This window comes from Balaenoptera ricei, chromosome 6 (genome assembly GCF_028023285.1).
Source record: "Balaenoptera ricei isolate mBalRic1 chromosome 6, mBalRic1.hap2, whole genome shotgun sequence".
In the NCBI taxonomy this organism is placed as follows: domain Eukaryota; kingdom Metazoa; phylum Chordata; class Mammalia; order Artiodactyla; family Balaenopteridae; genus Balaenoptera; species Balaenoptera ricei.
This window is the reverse complement of record NC_082644.1, coordinates 5,330,706-5,346,803: the sequence shown is the minus strand read 5'-3', so window position 1 is coordinate 5,346,803 and position 16,098 is coordinate 5,330,706. Positions and strand designations below refer to the sequence as shown.

General features: G+C 38.1%; 1 protein-coding gene across 5 annotated transcripts in view; it reads right to left on the bottom strand.

Moving 5' to 3' along the window:
- GALNTL6 (polypeptide N-acetylgalactosaminyltransferase like 6) overlaps positions 1 to 16,098 on the bottom strand; it is a 1,732,831-nt gene that overhangs the window by 767,427 nt on the left and 949,306 nt on the right. For 4 of the 5 annotated variants that reach the window (XM_059926766.1, XM_059926762.1, XM_059926765.1 and 1 more), the window contains exon 2: positions 11,538 to 11,646. The exons of the other annotated variant lie outside the window; for it this stretch is intronic. Coding sequence is in view for 3 of the 4 variants with exons in the window: in XM_059926762.1 (XP_059782745.1) it covers positions 11,538 to 11,646 (109 nt within the window). In the remaining variant the exon portion in view is untranslated. The remainder of the gene's footprint in view (positions 1 to 11,537; positions 11,647 to 16,098) is intronic. 5 annotated transcript variants of the gene reach the window in all.

Genomic DNA, 16,098 nt, shown 5'->3' with positions numbered 1-16,098 from the left:
CCACATTTTACTAATGAGGAAAAAAAGGCTAATTAATCCCATGCACACTTGCCCATGGGAAGTTGATATTTCAACTTCTGCAACATATGGTTAGATTGATTTAATTTTAAAAGTTAATTTTGTCTTTTTTTTTTTTTAACACAAACTGAGTGCGGTTTAACAAATCTCCTGAGATATTTCTACACTGCTATTTTCATCTTGTGATATTGAAGGTATTTTTCCCTAGGTAATTGTCACTCACTTCAGTTTCAGCTAAATTTTGTTCTGTTATTAGCCATGTAAATGATACATCTCAACAGAATGCTCACCATCTTTTCAGTTCCAGTTAACATTTTCATTACTATACAATGAGTGTCAAAGGAAATATTTCATTTAAAGTTCATTTGCATCTAATGAATAATAATGAATATTATTTTGGCAATATTCCCAAAGTTGACCACCTTCCAACAAATCTCATTATGAAATTTACTGATAACACATCATAGACGTATCAATTATACTAAATTATTAACAATATACAATGTTCATTGTTTGTAGTAACAAAAAAGATGCCAGATACTATTTTTAAGAGACATGAATGATATCGCTTATATGTGGAATCTAAAAACGTGGTACAAATGAAATTATTTACAAAACAGAAATAGAGTCAAAGATGTAGAAAACAAACTTATGGTTACCAAAGGGGAAAGGGTGGTGGAGGGATAAATTGGGTGATTGGGATTGACATATACACACTACTATATATAAAATAGATAACTACTAAGGACCTATTATATAGCACAGGGAAAAAAAAAGAAAGACATGAGGCATCAATAAAAGATGACCAGGAGCCACGGTAGTTAGAGCAAAACTACCATTTTGTACTTTCTGAAAGCAAAGTAGTTACAGTCTCTCCCAGATGGAGCACATTTCGTTTCTCATTCTGTTTGGTTGGCAATCTTGTTCAATTATGTAGAATAGACATTTAAGAGCAAAATGGGTCCCTGATCAGCGCTAAAGGGAGCTCTTGTTTAAAGGAATTGAGGAAAGCCTAATGTGAATCATTCTAAAGCATGGTACTTTCTTATCTCTCCAATAGCGTTTTAATTCAGACCTTTCAGATGTTTTGTGATGGACATTCAGGCTGATTAGTATGACCCCTTAGTAACTCAGATATTGAGGTTTAAGGGGGCCTGGGATGCAATCTCCAGAAGAGAATAATAGCAGCCATGCTCACAGTACTTTCCTAATACCGGAGTGTCATTATTTAAAAAGCCCAATTCAAATGATTCAAGCTAATGTGACTTAAGAGCCCTTGGGTAAGTGATTCTAATTCAGGGAATATCAAATTTTTAACTCATTAAATAAATGCATATGTGTACAAATATAGATAGAAGGATAACTGCTATAAAAATTAAGTAGGGCCAAATGATGGAGAGAGAATGAAAAGGACTCTTTCGCTCTATGATAATACAGTGATTGGCAGTCATATCAAAGCAGGTGATATACTGTCTCATGACCTTAAGGAAGGGGAGGGTGGGCTGTGAAGATACAGACCACAAGTGTTTGGTCCAAGCAGCAGGAAGAGCAAGTGAAAAGTCCTGGAACGTGTTTATCATCCTTGAGGGAAAACAAAGAGGACAACACGGCCAGTGGAGAGACTGCACATCGACCAGCAGAAGAGAAGGACAGAGCCCTGGGTCAGGGGTAGATCATACTGTATCTCATACTTATGGAAGGGACTTGGAGTACCTTTTGGATATGATGACTGGGCTTTGTATGCTTTGGAGCAGAGGAGTGAAATGATCTGATATATATTTTTAGAAGATTGCTCTGGCTGTAATTTGAAGAGCTGACAGTGGGGCAGGGAGATCAGTGAGGAGGCTACTGAAATAGTTTAGGCAAGAGAGATTAACGGTAAGGATTCGAATAGCCATGGTGTCAATAACCGGGTCATGTCATGGCACTGTGACAACCATGGTGTCATGGTTGGAGTGAAAGCTCCTGCAACTATGCTCTCACTATACAACAGCCATTGGAATTCATTTTTGTCCATCTTTTTCTTCCAGACGTTGGAGCAGTATTTGAAATATAGTGACATTTATAAGTATTTGTCAAATAAGTGAATGAACAAATTATTAAAATGACAAGATAGTAAAAGCCTTGACTAGTCAAACCTGTAAGTACAACTAAGCAAATGGAAACAGTGAGAAGTTAAATATAATTTCACAGGATTCCTGAGGCATACAGTGGGATGCAGGAATAGATTGTGATTATATGAGGATATAACCTATTTCAAAGAAAGAGAGAGAATACAAAGGTTGAAAACAGCTTTTTTCACGTTGAGTTCACACATACTGAAATCCAAAAAAACAGTGATAAACACAGTGAAACTCTGAGTTAGAATAAAAAGAAGACTGGACAAGAAAAATCTTAAAATTTCAAAACTAAAAACAGGTGCTCTCTACAAATACAGATCAGGGGTCTTACTAACAATTTCATAAATCACATGTGCACGTGTGCCCATGCACACACACTCCTGCATCACTCTGGATGGATGACTTCAAAAATATGTTATGAGAATTCAGGAACATCACATATTAATTAAGAAACAGCTACCTATACTAATCACATTTTCTTGTCAACATCCAGTAGAAGTTATTAGGTTCACAGTTCAGGGAAATGCCATAGGCAGGGTTTATCTTTATTTCAGAAATATATGGCATTTAAAAAAATTTATATATGGAGTGATGTCAGCTGGATATCTCTTTAGTTGCTATAATGATTATACCCAATGTTTATTGAATAATGGGTCAATATCAATTTACACACCATCTTTCATATTATATCAAAAGAATCTGTATTTCAGTTCTTTCCATTCAACTTTTATAAATAATTTGAATGACGGTTCAACAAGCATGCTTATCAATTTTGTGATACAATAAAACTCAAAAGGAGAGCTAAACCATTAAGAGATAAAATCTAACGTCAATAAGTTCTCAAATGATGTGAAACTAACTAAATGAAATATAATGGGATCATAGATAAGATATATGATTAGAAAAAATGCCTAAAATATGACTGGGTTCATAGGAAATAATGAGAAAGAACATTCAGAAAATTACTTGGATGAAAGCACAAATGTATCTAGTATCAGGATATGACTTTACCTTGAAAACTTGGTTTACCTCTTCTGGGAAGCCTTCCTGAACCTGAAATGGTATGTTGGATATTATTCATCTATTGGTAAATTGGTTTGGTTAATGCTTCTCCGCAAACAAAGATTATGAAATAATAGAAACGCTGCTTTTTTAAAAACATTAGTTAGAATTCCTGTAACAAATTTTTTAAAATCCTTATAATTTACTATAAATCTAAGGGCACAGAGGTACCAGAAAAGAACTCTAAGTTACACCTGAGGTCTGGGAATCTACCCTTCAATTGCTCCTTTTATATATTTTTTTCATGCAAGAACTCTCCATTTTCTCAACCTAAAGCAATCTACAGGTTCAATGCAATCCCTGTCAAATTACCAAGGGCAATTTTCACAGAATTAGAACAAAAAATTGTACACTTTGTATGGAAACACAGAAGACCCCGAATAGAGAAAGCAATCTTGAGAAAGAAGAACAGAGCTGGAGGAATCAGGCTCCCTGACTTCAGACCATACCACAAAGCTACAGTAATCAAGACAGTATGGTACTGGCACAAAAACAGAAATATAGATCAATGGAACACGATAGAAAGCCCAGAGATAAACCCACGCACCTATGGCCACCTAATCTATGACAAAGGAGGCGAGAATATACAATGGAGAAAAGACAGTCTCTTCAATAAGTGGTGCTGGGAAAACTGGACAGCTACATATTAAAGAATGAAATTAGAACACTCCTTAACATCATACACAAAAATAAACTCAAAATGGATTAAAGACCTAAATATAACGCTGGATACTATAAAACTCTTTGAGGAAAATACAGGCAAAACACTCTTTGCCATAAATCACAGCAAGATATTTTTGACCCACCACCTAGAGTAATGAAAATAAAAACAAAAATAAACAAATGGGACCTAATGAAACTTAAAAGCTTTTGCACAGCAAAGGAAACCATAAACAAAACAAAACACAACCCTCAGAATAGGAGGAAACATTTGCAAACGAAGCAAATGATAAGGGATTTATCTCTAAAATATATAAACAGCTCATGCAGCTCAATATCAAAAAAACCAAACCACCCAATCAAAAAATGGGCAGAAGACCTAAATAGACATTTCTCCAAAAAGACATACAGGTGGCCAACAAATACATGAAAAGATGCTCAACATCACTAATCATTAGAGAAATGCAAATCAAAAGTACAATGAGCTATCACCTCACACCTGTGAGAACAGTCATCATCAAAAAATTTTCAAACAATAAATGCTAAAGAGGGTGTGGAGAAAAGGGAACCCTCCTACACTGTTGGTGGGAATGTAAATTGGTATAGCCACTATGGAGAACAGTATGGAGGTTCCTTAAAAAACTAAAAACAGAACTACCATAAGACCCAGCAATCCCACTCCTAGGCATATATCCAGAGAAAACCATAATTCAAAAGGATGCATGTACCCCAATGTTCACTGCAGCACTATTTACAATAGCCAAGACATGGAAGCAACCTAAATGTCCATCAACAGAGGAATGGATAAAGAAGATGTGGTACATACATACAGTGGAATATTACTCAGCCATAAAAAGGAACAAAATAGTGCCATTTGCAGAGATGTGGATGGACCCAGAGATTGTCATACAAAGTGAAGTAAGTCAGAAAGAGAAAAACAAATATCGTATAATATCACTTATATGTGGAATCTAGAAAAATGGTACAGGTGAACTTATTTGCAAAGTTCAAATAAGATGAATTTATTTTCAAAGCAGAAATAAAGTCACAGATGTAGAGAACAAACTTATGGTTACCAAGGGGGAAGGGGAGTGGATGAATTGGGAGATTGGGACTGACATATATACACTACTATGTATAAAATAGATAACTAATGAGAACCTACTGTATAGCACAGGGGACTCTACTCAATGCTCTGTGGTGACCTAAATGGGAAGGAAATCTAAAAAAGATGGGATATATGTATATGTATGACAGATTCACTTTGCTGTAAAGCAAGAAATTAACCCAACATTGTAAAGCAACTAAACTCCAACAAAAATTAATGAAAAAAAGAAAAAAAACAACTCTCCATTTTTCTCAAAGGTGGAAGCATCTTCACCATTTCCTCATAACTCAACCACCTCCTTTCCCCCTACATTACACCTGCTTATATGAAAACGATTACTTAAAATACCTGATATTTCAAAAATTATCAAATATGCCACAAAGATGTAATTGTCAAAACAAAACATAAACTAACAACATCAATAAAAACACTAACAAAGACATTTGATAAAATGCATCTGGTATATTATGCTAATACACTTTTATAAAGATTATTGAGATCTCATCAGGAAGTAGTTTCTAGATTTTCATATTTTTAAGATATTTTCAGTGTTTCAGTTATTTGAAAACATAACTAAAACAATATAATTGAAACATAACAAACAAATATAAAACATCAAACCACAGACCAGTGTGATGTACTTAAAGCAGTGCTTGGAAAGAAATTTAGAGTCCTAGATGCTTATTCTACAACAGAAGAAGGCTGAAATTAAGGTGGTATGAATCTAATTTTTCAATTTAGAAAAATATAGTAAAAGTCAAAGAAAAGAAGTAATAAATATGACTGTAAATCAATGAGAAAAACACAATAGATAAGATGAAGTATGTCGAAAACTGGTTTTTGACATAATTAATAAAATTGACAATTTCCTAGTGTAATAAGTTAAGGAAAAATGACAAAAAAACCAAATAAATGATATTTGAAAGAAAAAGCAACATAAATTTAAGCATGACAGACATTATAAAATCTTTAAGAGAATGTTATGAATAAATGTGTTAATAAATAGGAACATTTTAACCCAGGAGTGAAAAATCTTTGCTCCAAGAGAAGTCCAGTCCAGATAATCTTCACCCACAAGATGATCGTTAACTATTAGTAAATAAATAATTCTAATATACCACAAGCAATTACAAAGTGTAGAAAGATGAGAGGTATTAATCGAGTCATTTTATGAAACCAGCATTACATTGTTACCAAAACTTGACAAGGATTCTATGAGAAAGAAAAATTCATGGCCAATATTCACTCATGAGTAAAGATGTGAAATTGCTAAAATAGTAGCAAACTAAATCCAGTAATAAATAAAAAGTCAGATTTAGCCTGTAATTTCAAAGTTTGATTTCTATTAGAAATCAATAGGTACAACATACTCAAAAACAAAAAGGAGAAAATGTATCTTATTTCAATACATGCAAACAAAAAAAATTTTGATTAAAATCAACATTAATTTAGGTGTAAAAAAAGTAAAACTCTCAAAGTCATATCCAGAAGGCCTAGTAAACAGTGTACAGTACATTTTCATTAAGTAGATTAAATGCTAACACAAGTATCTAATTTGCTATTGTCAGAACCATAACAAATCAAAAGCAGCCACCAATACCCAATGGACAACATGATACTCGAGTTCCTAGCAAGTGCAGAAACAGAGTAAAAATAACTAAAATTATAAGGTCTAGGATGGAAAAAATTTTAAACACTGTCACTACTTATAGATATTATGAGTATCTACACTAACAATCCAAAATAACTTATGGGTAAATGATTATAATTCTTAAAAGAGTTTAGAATGTTTTCTAAATTTCGGCCTATATTTAAAAATTATTAACCTTTCTCCATACCAGCTACAAATAGTTCAGAACTTCAATAAGATCAACAACATGCTCAATACCCATATAATGTTAGTTTTCTAGGAATAACACTGAAAATGTCTGAGAATCAAATTACAAACACACCCCTAAAGATAACAAATAAGCACCAAGAAATATAATGATATACCATGGAATGAATAATTTAATATTGAAAAAAATGTAAATTATGCCCTAATTTATCAACAGACTTAATACAATTCTAAAATTCCAATATTCTGTGTGTATCTGCATATTGTGCATAAAGTCTGACAAGTTGAATCTAAAAGTTTAAAGAAAATCCTAATGTTAAAGAATGGCGGGTTTCCCTGGTGGCGCAGTGGTTGAGAATCTGCCTGTTAATGCAGGGGACACGGGTTCGAGCCCTGGTCTGGGAAGATCCCACATGCCGCAGAGCAACTAGGCCCGTGAGCCACAACTACTGAGCCTGCACGTCTGGAGCCTGTGCTCCGCAACAAGAGAGGCCGCAATAGTGAGAGGCCCGCGCACCGCGATGAAGAGTGGCCCCCAATCGTCGCAATTAGAGAAAGCCCTCGCACAGAAACAAAGACCCAACACAGCCAAAAATAAATAAATAAATAAATATTAAAAAAAAAAAAAAAAAGAATGGCAAAACATCCCCAAGAAGAAAAGCAAAGAAAGCAGAATGAACTTTACCAGATATCAACAAGTGTTATAAAGATATAGTACATAAGATATTATTTCATTAGCTCAAAGTTTTTCACTCACGGAACAGAACTGAGAAACCATAATGAGAACACACAAATATGGAAACTTTTTATAATAGAGTCAACACTGCTGATCGATGTGGGAAAAGATACATTTTTCTAATAAATGGTGCTGTTGATTGGATATCTAACTAGGTAAAACCTAAATAAATATTGGGCCCCTACCTCACATGATATAAAAATGAAGGTGAGCTGCATTTAAGACCTAAATGTAAATGGTAAAATTCTCAAGCTTAAAAAGACAATGTAGAACAGCAATTAAGCCTATCCTTTAAAAATTATTTGTAAATTTGACTAAAACAAAATTAAGAACTTCTACTCATTAGGCAATATATAGAGTTTTTTTAAAAAATTATACAAAATGTGGGATAAGATATTTTCACCATGTACAACTGCTGAAGGATATTATTCAAAAAAATTAAGAGCACTCTGTAGATCAATAAGAAAAATAAAGAAATCAAAAAATTGTAAATAGAAATCAATAGGACTTTTACCTAAGAGAAGGCACAAATGGCCCATAAGCATAAATAAGAGAGCAACTACATTAAAATTAGTAATATGCAAATTTATGTGACAATGAGTGATTATTTCATACCACAAAACTGAGAAAAATGAAAAGTCAGACAGTAATATTAAGTGTTGACAGGATGCAGAGCGATGGGAATTCCATCCATGACTGACTGGAGTGAAATCAGCAAATCAACTTTGAAAAACAGTTTGTCACGTACTACATAACATAACTGAAACGTGCATTCCTCGGACATGCAAATTCTACTATTAAATATGTACCCTAAGAAAATATTGTCTCTATCCCAGAACCATGAGCAAGAATACTTAGAGCAGCGTCATACATAACCCAAACATGGAAACTCTCAGAATGTTTACAAAGTGGAAACCGTTGTGGAAAATTAAACAACGGGGCATACACCCAGAGAAAACCATAATTCAAAAAGACACATGCACCCCAATGTTCATTGCAGCACTATTTACAATAGCCAGGTCACGGAAGCAACCTAAATGCCCATCGACAGACGAATGGATAAAGAAGATGTGGTACATATATACAATTGAATATTACTCAGCCATAAAAAGCAACAAAATTGGGTTATCTGTAGAGACGTTCACGGACCTAGTGACTGTCACACAGAGTGAAGTAAGTCAAAAAGAGAAAAACAAATATTGTATGTTAATGCATATTATGTGGAATCTAGAAAAATGGTACAGATGAACTGGTTTGCAGGGCAGAAAGAGAGACAGATGTAGAGAACAAACGTATGGACACCAAGGGGGGAAAGCGGGGGGCGGTGGGGGGAGGATGGTGGTGGGGAAAAAAAATAATCTTTTGAAGTCTTATAATTTCCACTTTGGAGTTCACCCATTTCATTAAAAGGTATCTGCTTTACTGCTAAAAATGATTTTATATTTAGTTCGGGTGAAGGGAGGGGATAGAATGGTTCAATGAGACCATTGTCATAATACACGTTTTAAAAACCTAGGAGTTTAAAGATTAGAAAAGTTTATATAAAAAAAAAGAAAATTAAACAACAGTTACAACGTATCAACTAGAAGCGCACACACTCACAAGAATGGATCTCAAAAATAATTTTGAATGAAAGAAGAAAGCCATACTATATGATTCAATGTTTACATAAAGTCCAAACACAGGCAAAATGCAACAATATTTGTTTAGACATAAGAAATTACAGAGAAAAGTAAGAGTGAATACAAATTCCAAGACTTGGAGGAGACAGAATAGCACCAATGACCCTTTTTCTTGGCCTGCTTATTGGGAACAGAGATGTTTATCTTATTTGGACTTTATAACTGTCTGTGTGTTTGTGTGTGCATATTTTATTTAGGTTATATTCTAAGGTATTTCTAAAAAATGATAAATTATAGTCTATTGCACTTCTCATGTATCTTCCAGTGAATCATATACATACTAGCGTTTAAAAGTATTTTAATTGCACACAAAATTTGTACTTTAGGAAACCTGTGTTATCACCGGTCTTCTTCTTAGGTCAATTTCCCTTGCCCTGAGCTCTGATGAGAAAATTAAAGGTACATTTTTCCAAGAGGCAGAAAGGGTAGTACGTAGCAGAAATAAATGTGAAGTATTGGATTTTGTGTCCAAAACTCATTGGCACAAGCAAAGGATAGGCACACCAAATCAAGTGAAAGTAACTTAGATGGAAAAATAATTACAGTTATCATTGGTGGAGTTTATAATATGTGCAAATAATTGGCCAATTACTTTAGATATAGTATCTTTAATCCTTATAGCAATTCTGCAAAGTAGAACATCAGACAGACAAATTGACTTGCCACTTACACAGAAAAGCTAGGATATGAACCCAGGTGTGTCTCTCTCCCGTATGTTCTCTGGCCATTACTTCATTTTGCCCAGATATTGTCATTCGATGTCTGATGGTGGGGTGTAACGGAGCATAAGACGACCTGACTTTTAATCTCTCTCTACAAATTATTGGCTGTTTGGCCTTGAATAATATTTCATGAATTCTTAAGAACTCATTTCTTTTTCTTTCCTTTTTTCTTTTTACAAATTGGGGATTATAATACCTATCTATCAAAGTCATTGTGAAATTTAAATAAAATACATATGCAAAGCCCCTAGTACAAAACATCTATTCAATTATTTTTTTTTTTTATTATTACTAACTTGTGGTTAAATTATGAGAACATCTCCCCAAACTTTCAGCATCTTGTGGTTAAAAAAAGAAACAGATGGTTGGATGAATACAGGGCTGATCAAGCAAATAGAGGAAAAAGATCAGAGGATTGGAAAAGTACGGATTCTGGTAAGGAGCTTGCCTTTGTCACTGTTCACGGAGTCACGCCAAGGTTGGAGGGATGATGTCATATGGAAGAGGCTGATGCTCTGAGGGACAGAGAACATTCTTATGACAAGCCGGGGTGGGGGGGACAGTCTTACTTGGAGGAAAGGAATGAAAGAAGACAATGGAAGACTCTCATTAAGTCAAGCACACCTGATCCAGAGCTGAGAACATCCAAAGCCCTGAACACTGTCATAACTATGTGAATATCTCACTCCTGTCTTCCTGGGGGGAGAAGTCAGGAGGAAGGTTGGCCAGGAGAACCTCAGCCTGTGGCTACTTGTGATTCTGCTGCTGATTTGACCTGGGATGCACCATTTCCGCGTTGCTAAGATGTCTTTACCAAACTATAGCTTCTCAATTTCTGTGATATCCTCACCGTGACAAAAAAAAAACAACAAACCAAAACAAAAAACAAACAGAAAACCCAACAGAGCTCCTTTGGTTGAATAATAGAATATGGACCTCCTATCATCAGTGAAGGTTATTACCTTCACTCGGTTATTACGTCTATACCCTTCTGAATCCCTGTTTCCAACAACCTAAGTCCTTCTAGAAGGACATAATTTTTCCTGTTACTTTTCCAAGAAGTAAAATGTTTCCCCTATCCCTAGCCTGAGACTAGAATCTGCTCTGCATAGACAGACCTACTGGATCCCACTGAACTGCCTGTTAGTTTGCCCAGGTACGGCCAACTTCAGGTCCCCGGCTCTTCTGAGCCACCTGCCAGTGTCTAGAACTGCGGTCCTCCTTCCATCCTTGGCCCAGCCAGTTAGATACACCACAGCCCTAATGAGCGAATCTAGCTCAAGATACATGTGTTCCAAGTCAAGTCTCATGAATAAATCCAAGACACCCCCAGAAATGATTGAAAGACACTCTGGAAGTATAAAGCACGGCAGATTTCTAAAACTCGAATGACCTCTTTGTTCAGCTCATATTGTAAAGGCTATTCATTATATTTTTTCTCTCTCTGAAATTTGAAATTGTTTTGGTTCTGCCCAGCGTTGACCTCCAATGTCCCCATGAAACCTACCTTACTGGGTGCAGAAGAAACACTAACGAGAGATCCTGTAAGTGACAAAGCAAGGTAGCACTTTGGGATACACGGAACTCCGTACCTGAGCGCACAGCCTCTTTCTGAATGCTCCCATAGTCATGCCAGTCCTTTCTTCTTACACCATCTGTCCATGCATATAATTGCCCATCTCCCAGGCCCAGTGGAAATGTCTGTGGAAAAGGAAAGTATTCAGAGCATAAAAAGGAGGTATTTCCTTTCGCATGGCAGGTAAACACAGCCAGGCACATCACAGGCAATCAAAGAATACTCGAATAAGAGATCCTCCACAGTCTACTGAAGAGGAAGCTGTTGCTAGTGACCAGATGAATACACATTTTAAAACCCTTTTCCGTTTTAAAAATAAGAGCATGCGTCGCACACAGCACCTACCATTTCCAATTTTATTTCATCCAGAGACGTTAATAACTTAGTGTACCACCTCGTCTGAGCATAAATGCCTAGCTGTTTTCACTTGCCCCAAGTGTAAATATTAGTAGTATTGATTTTGTATCATGGAAATACTTTTGTTTGTGATTTGTACAATTTTACTTGTTTTGATCAAGTATATTTGAATGGCCTGGTGACAATATTAGCAAGCATTTACTGAATGCTCACTGTGTACCAGGTACCAAGTTGGATACTCTGTGTATAGAAGATCCTTCGGTCTTTATGATAGTCTTTGGTTGTAAACCTTCATTTTTCTGCTAAATAATCAAAGGCCCAGAGAAGTAAAATAACTTGAATGAAACCACAGGGGCCAAGTCAGGACTTGTACCAGTTCTATTAAGACCAACATTGTGGTCCTAACAACTATTAAATACTGCCTACCACCTAGATTTCTGTCAAATTATGGTGCGTGGTTATGCTTATAGTTGAAATTATCACAAAGTCAACAACTGTAGTCACAACATGTTTTATGCTTTAGTAAAATTCAATGTATTCTAATGTCACCTTGAAAATTATTTCTGTGTGCATGGCTGAAGCTACTTCTCTCTTTATAGTGTTTATTTTGGTCATAAACAAAAATGTTTTGAATGAAATTTATTTTCACAATCTTAACAGTCAAGATAATGTAAAATAAATGTTTTCATATTCACATACCATTTCCCTTTTATTTGGTTCATGTTTGGAAATAAATAAAACATCAACAGAATAAAGAGAACACTTTTGAAAGTCTCAATTTAAAACAAAAGATGAATAATTTCAGTGAGGACATTCTACCCTAAGAGCCTTTCCAAGGCAAATAAAAGGTCTTACTTCTTATTTTAAAACAGTACAACTACTGTGCTTATGTAAAAATTATCTACCTTGGGTCCATCTTTATAGCTTATAAAGGATCCACTTGTTTTGAAAGAATAAAAATGGACTTAATATAAAAAAAGGTAGTTAAATCAGAAGAAAGATTTTCCAGATCAGGTGACTATTATTTGTATATTTTTTTAAAAAATTGTTCATAATAGCGGTGAGTTCAGGAAAACAACAGAGGAATAAACAAAGGATGATGGTGAGTTTATACAAAATATTAAGAATAAAAAGAAAAAAATTTAAAAGGAGGATGACGAGAAAGAAAAGGTGGAAAAATTAACAGAAAATATAAAAATAGAAGAAAATGGAATAAAACAGTTTGGGGGTTATAATAGCAACGCTAAAAAAAACTCATGCATTTTTTTCTGATTGATATTGCTTTTATAATTAAAAGTTTCGCCAAACTCAGCTGTGAATGGGAAGATTTAAATAACCAAATAACTTTAAAATACAAAACCCATGTTTTGTCTCAGCCATGCATTTCCAATGATGAGTGCTGAGCAATCATAGAAATCTTACAGATTTAGATAATACCGATTTATAATAAATATCACCTTCAGATCAAAATATAATAGATAATTTCAAAACAAACTTTGCCATGAAACCTGAAGATGTTCTTGTGTAAACTCTGAATATGCAAAGCTCTCTCTGATTACCTGTTGGTTCACAAGCCAGCCCCCTACTCCACCCCCAAACATGGAGGGCAAGGAGAGAGGGAGAGAGGCAGACCTTCCAGATGGGCAGGGGGTGGGTTTAATATGCAGGGAACTTACACATGTGGCTTGTCCTGCAAGACAACTTGATTTCTGCACCCATCTGCCTGAATCTTAAAAGTTTATAAAGAGGCCTTAACAGGGTCCAGTCACTATTCAGCCCAAACGGTCTCAACATCACTTTACTCTCTCAAGCCTGCATCCTTGAAACTGGTTCCCACCTTGGGAATGGTTGGCGGATGTCCCTTGCAAGGACAGGGGAAGGGTGAACCTCCCATCACTCAGGTCCAGCTGGCAGGTGGACCAGTTGTCATGACCTCCTGGTGACCTCCTCCAACACCCCACCCCTTGAGACAGGCTCTTACAATCTCACATGACCTCACTTTTGCAGTGTGCCCTGAGCCGGTCTGCAACGGGTCTTTTGAGGCTGGCGGTGGCGCCAGGCGGCCGTCTGACTGCGTTGCAGGCAGAGACCTCCGCAGCAATACAGGTACAGGCAAGAGAAGACACAGATCAAGATGATTCTCAAAACCATAACAATTTGTTTCCACCAAGAGCCCTGTGATTCGAACCACTGGTTTATGAAGTCCTCTAGGCTGGGGTCTGGTGACGCAGGACTTTCGCTTGTGTCCTCCTGTGATTGACTAAAGATGACGCATCAGCAGACTCAGCGGGCGTGAACACACAGCACTGTCTAGATCCTTCCTTGGGAGGCAGGGACAGTGTCCAAGGCCACCCTGTCTGGGAGGACGGCCCTCCTCATTAGAGGCACTTCAGTGTTCAGTAAAGACAGCCTTGTTGGCTTCATTCAAGGCTTGCTAGGCGAATGTAGTCAGGGCTTCTGCGTGAGCTATGACGTCCTGCAGGCCGATGGGGGGGACAAAGATGGCAGCCGAAGGGCGGTTCCAGTGGGAAACAGAGCGTGCCCTCTGGCTCTTTAGGAACTTGACCTGGTTGTGCAAACCACACACACTGGCCGGGGAGGAACACTGTTAGGCGTGAGGGGACAGACTGGGGGCCAGAGATGCCAGACCAGGGCCCCAGCTTCTCCCCTCACTCAAGGGTGCACCTTCCATCCCAGGTGTGGTATGCTTCCACTGTCCCAGCTGGCAGCAGGACAATGGGGTCCCAGGGGAGACTTAGTGGTCCCCCCTCACCCAGGGGTGTGAGGTAACCCACCCAACCCTGTGGGATATCCCACCGCAAATCCCAGTAGCTGCACGTGTCCCAGGTGTGATGGGGCTTGGGGTTCTCAGCCCACAGCATGCTGATGCCCAGTGTTTCCACCATTTCTGTACCTTTACAGTATTGGGTGCTTTGGCAGGGGTCCCCAGTCTGGAATATGGGGCAACAGGCCCCACAGGTTGATTGCTCAAATGTATCAAAGCCGAAGCAGTAACTTAGTCCCCCTGGCTATGCTGTTTTACCTGTTAGTAATTTAATCTGCCGCTTTAATATTCCATTTTTTCCTTTCTACCAATCCTGCTGCTTGTGGGTTATAGGAGAGATGGAACCTCCATCTGATACCATGCTATTTTACCCAGTCTTGCACATCATGACCTTTGAACATGACCCCTGATCGCTATCTGACGATGGCATCCATACGGGGCATTCAGTTTCTCTAATTGCCTAATGGGTGAAAAAAATTGCCTGGTTTGAGTGGAAAAGGGAAAGTTTGGGTTAAGCCAGACACAGTGTCCTCACAAGTTGAGGCACATTTAGAATGCTCACTTGGATGGAGGGGACCGATATGATCAACTTGCCAATCCCTCAACTGTTGGGAACTCCTCCGCTGGATGGCCCCAGACTCCTTTGGCAGTCGCCTGGGGGTTGTTTAGGACACACAGGACACGCTGCTACTGCATGAACCAGTCACTGCATTTCAAGGGCAACCCGGCATCCTTGGGGACTGCCCAGGAAGGGGTGGATGGGGACCAGTATAGACACTGAGTGGCCCCACTTTTCTGTGCACCCCATCTGATGCATCTCCTGAAGGATCAGTTTTTAGGGCTCATACTGAGCTGGACCATCGCTTCCTGATGGCCTAGGGGGTCCGTACCTCACGGACCAGGATGTGGAAGACAGTGAGAACTGCCTCAGGCTCTTGCTGGTGAACATAAAAGTCCTTCCGCACATCCTGAGCCCCCAAGGGCTTATTCACGATCATCCACCCCTAGGCTTCCCCTTGTCTACACCATCAGGTCAAGCCCTGTAGAACAGCCCAGCTGTCGAGGCCAAGGGTTACCGGCCAGGGCTCAGGGGTGATGACCAGCTCATCAGGTCTGAGTCTAGCCCACCGGCTGCTGCAGTCCCTTCCAGTTTCCACCTAGATGGTGTCAGTGTTGGGCCGAAGGGCAACTGACGCCCCTGTGGCTGGGCTGCCCCGACTAGACCCATCTGTATGCCAGGCTTCAGCGGAAATTTCCCCACTTCCTCTCTCCAGGCTGCAGGGACCGCCACAAAAACAGGGGAGGGGGCATTGGGAGGATCTACAGGCTCCACGGGGCCTAAGAGCACCCGCATTTCTAGACACAGGGGACAGGCAGACAGGGGCTTCTCTGCTGCAGACAGGCTGCCACTTCGTCACCCTGGGAGTTTGCGGGG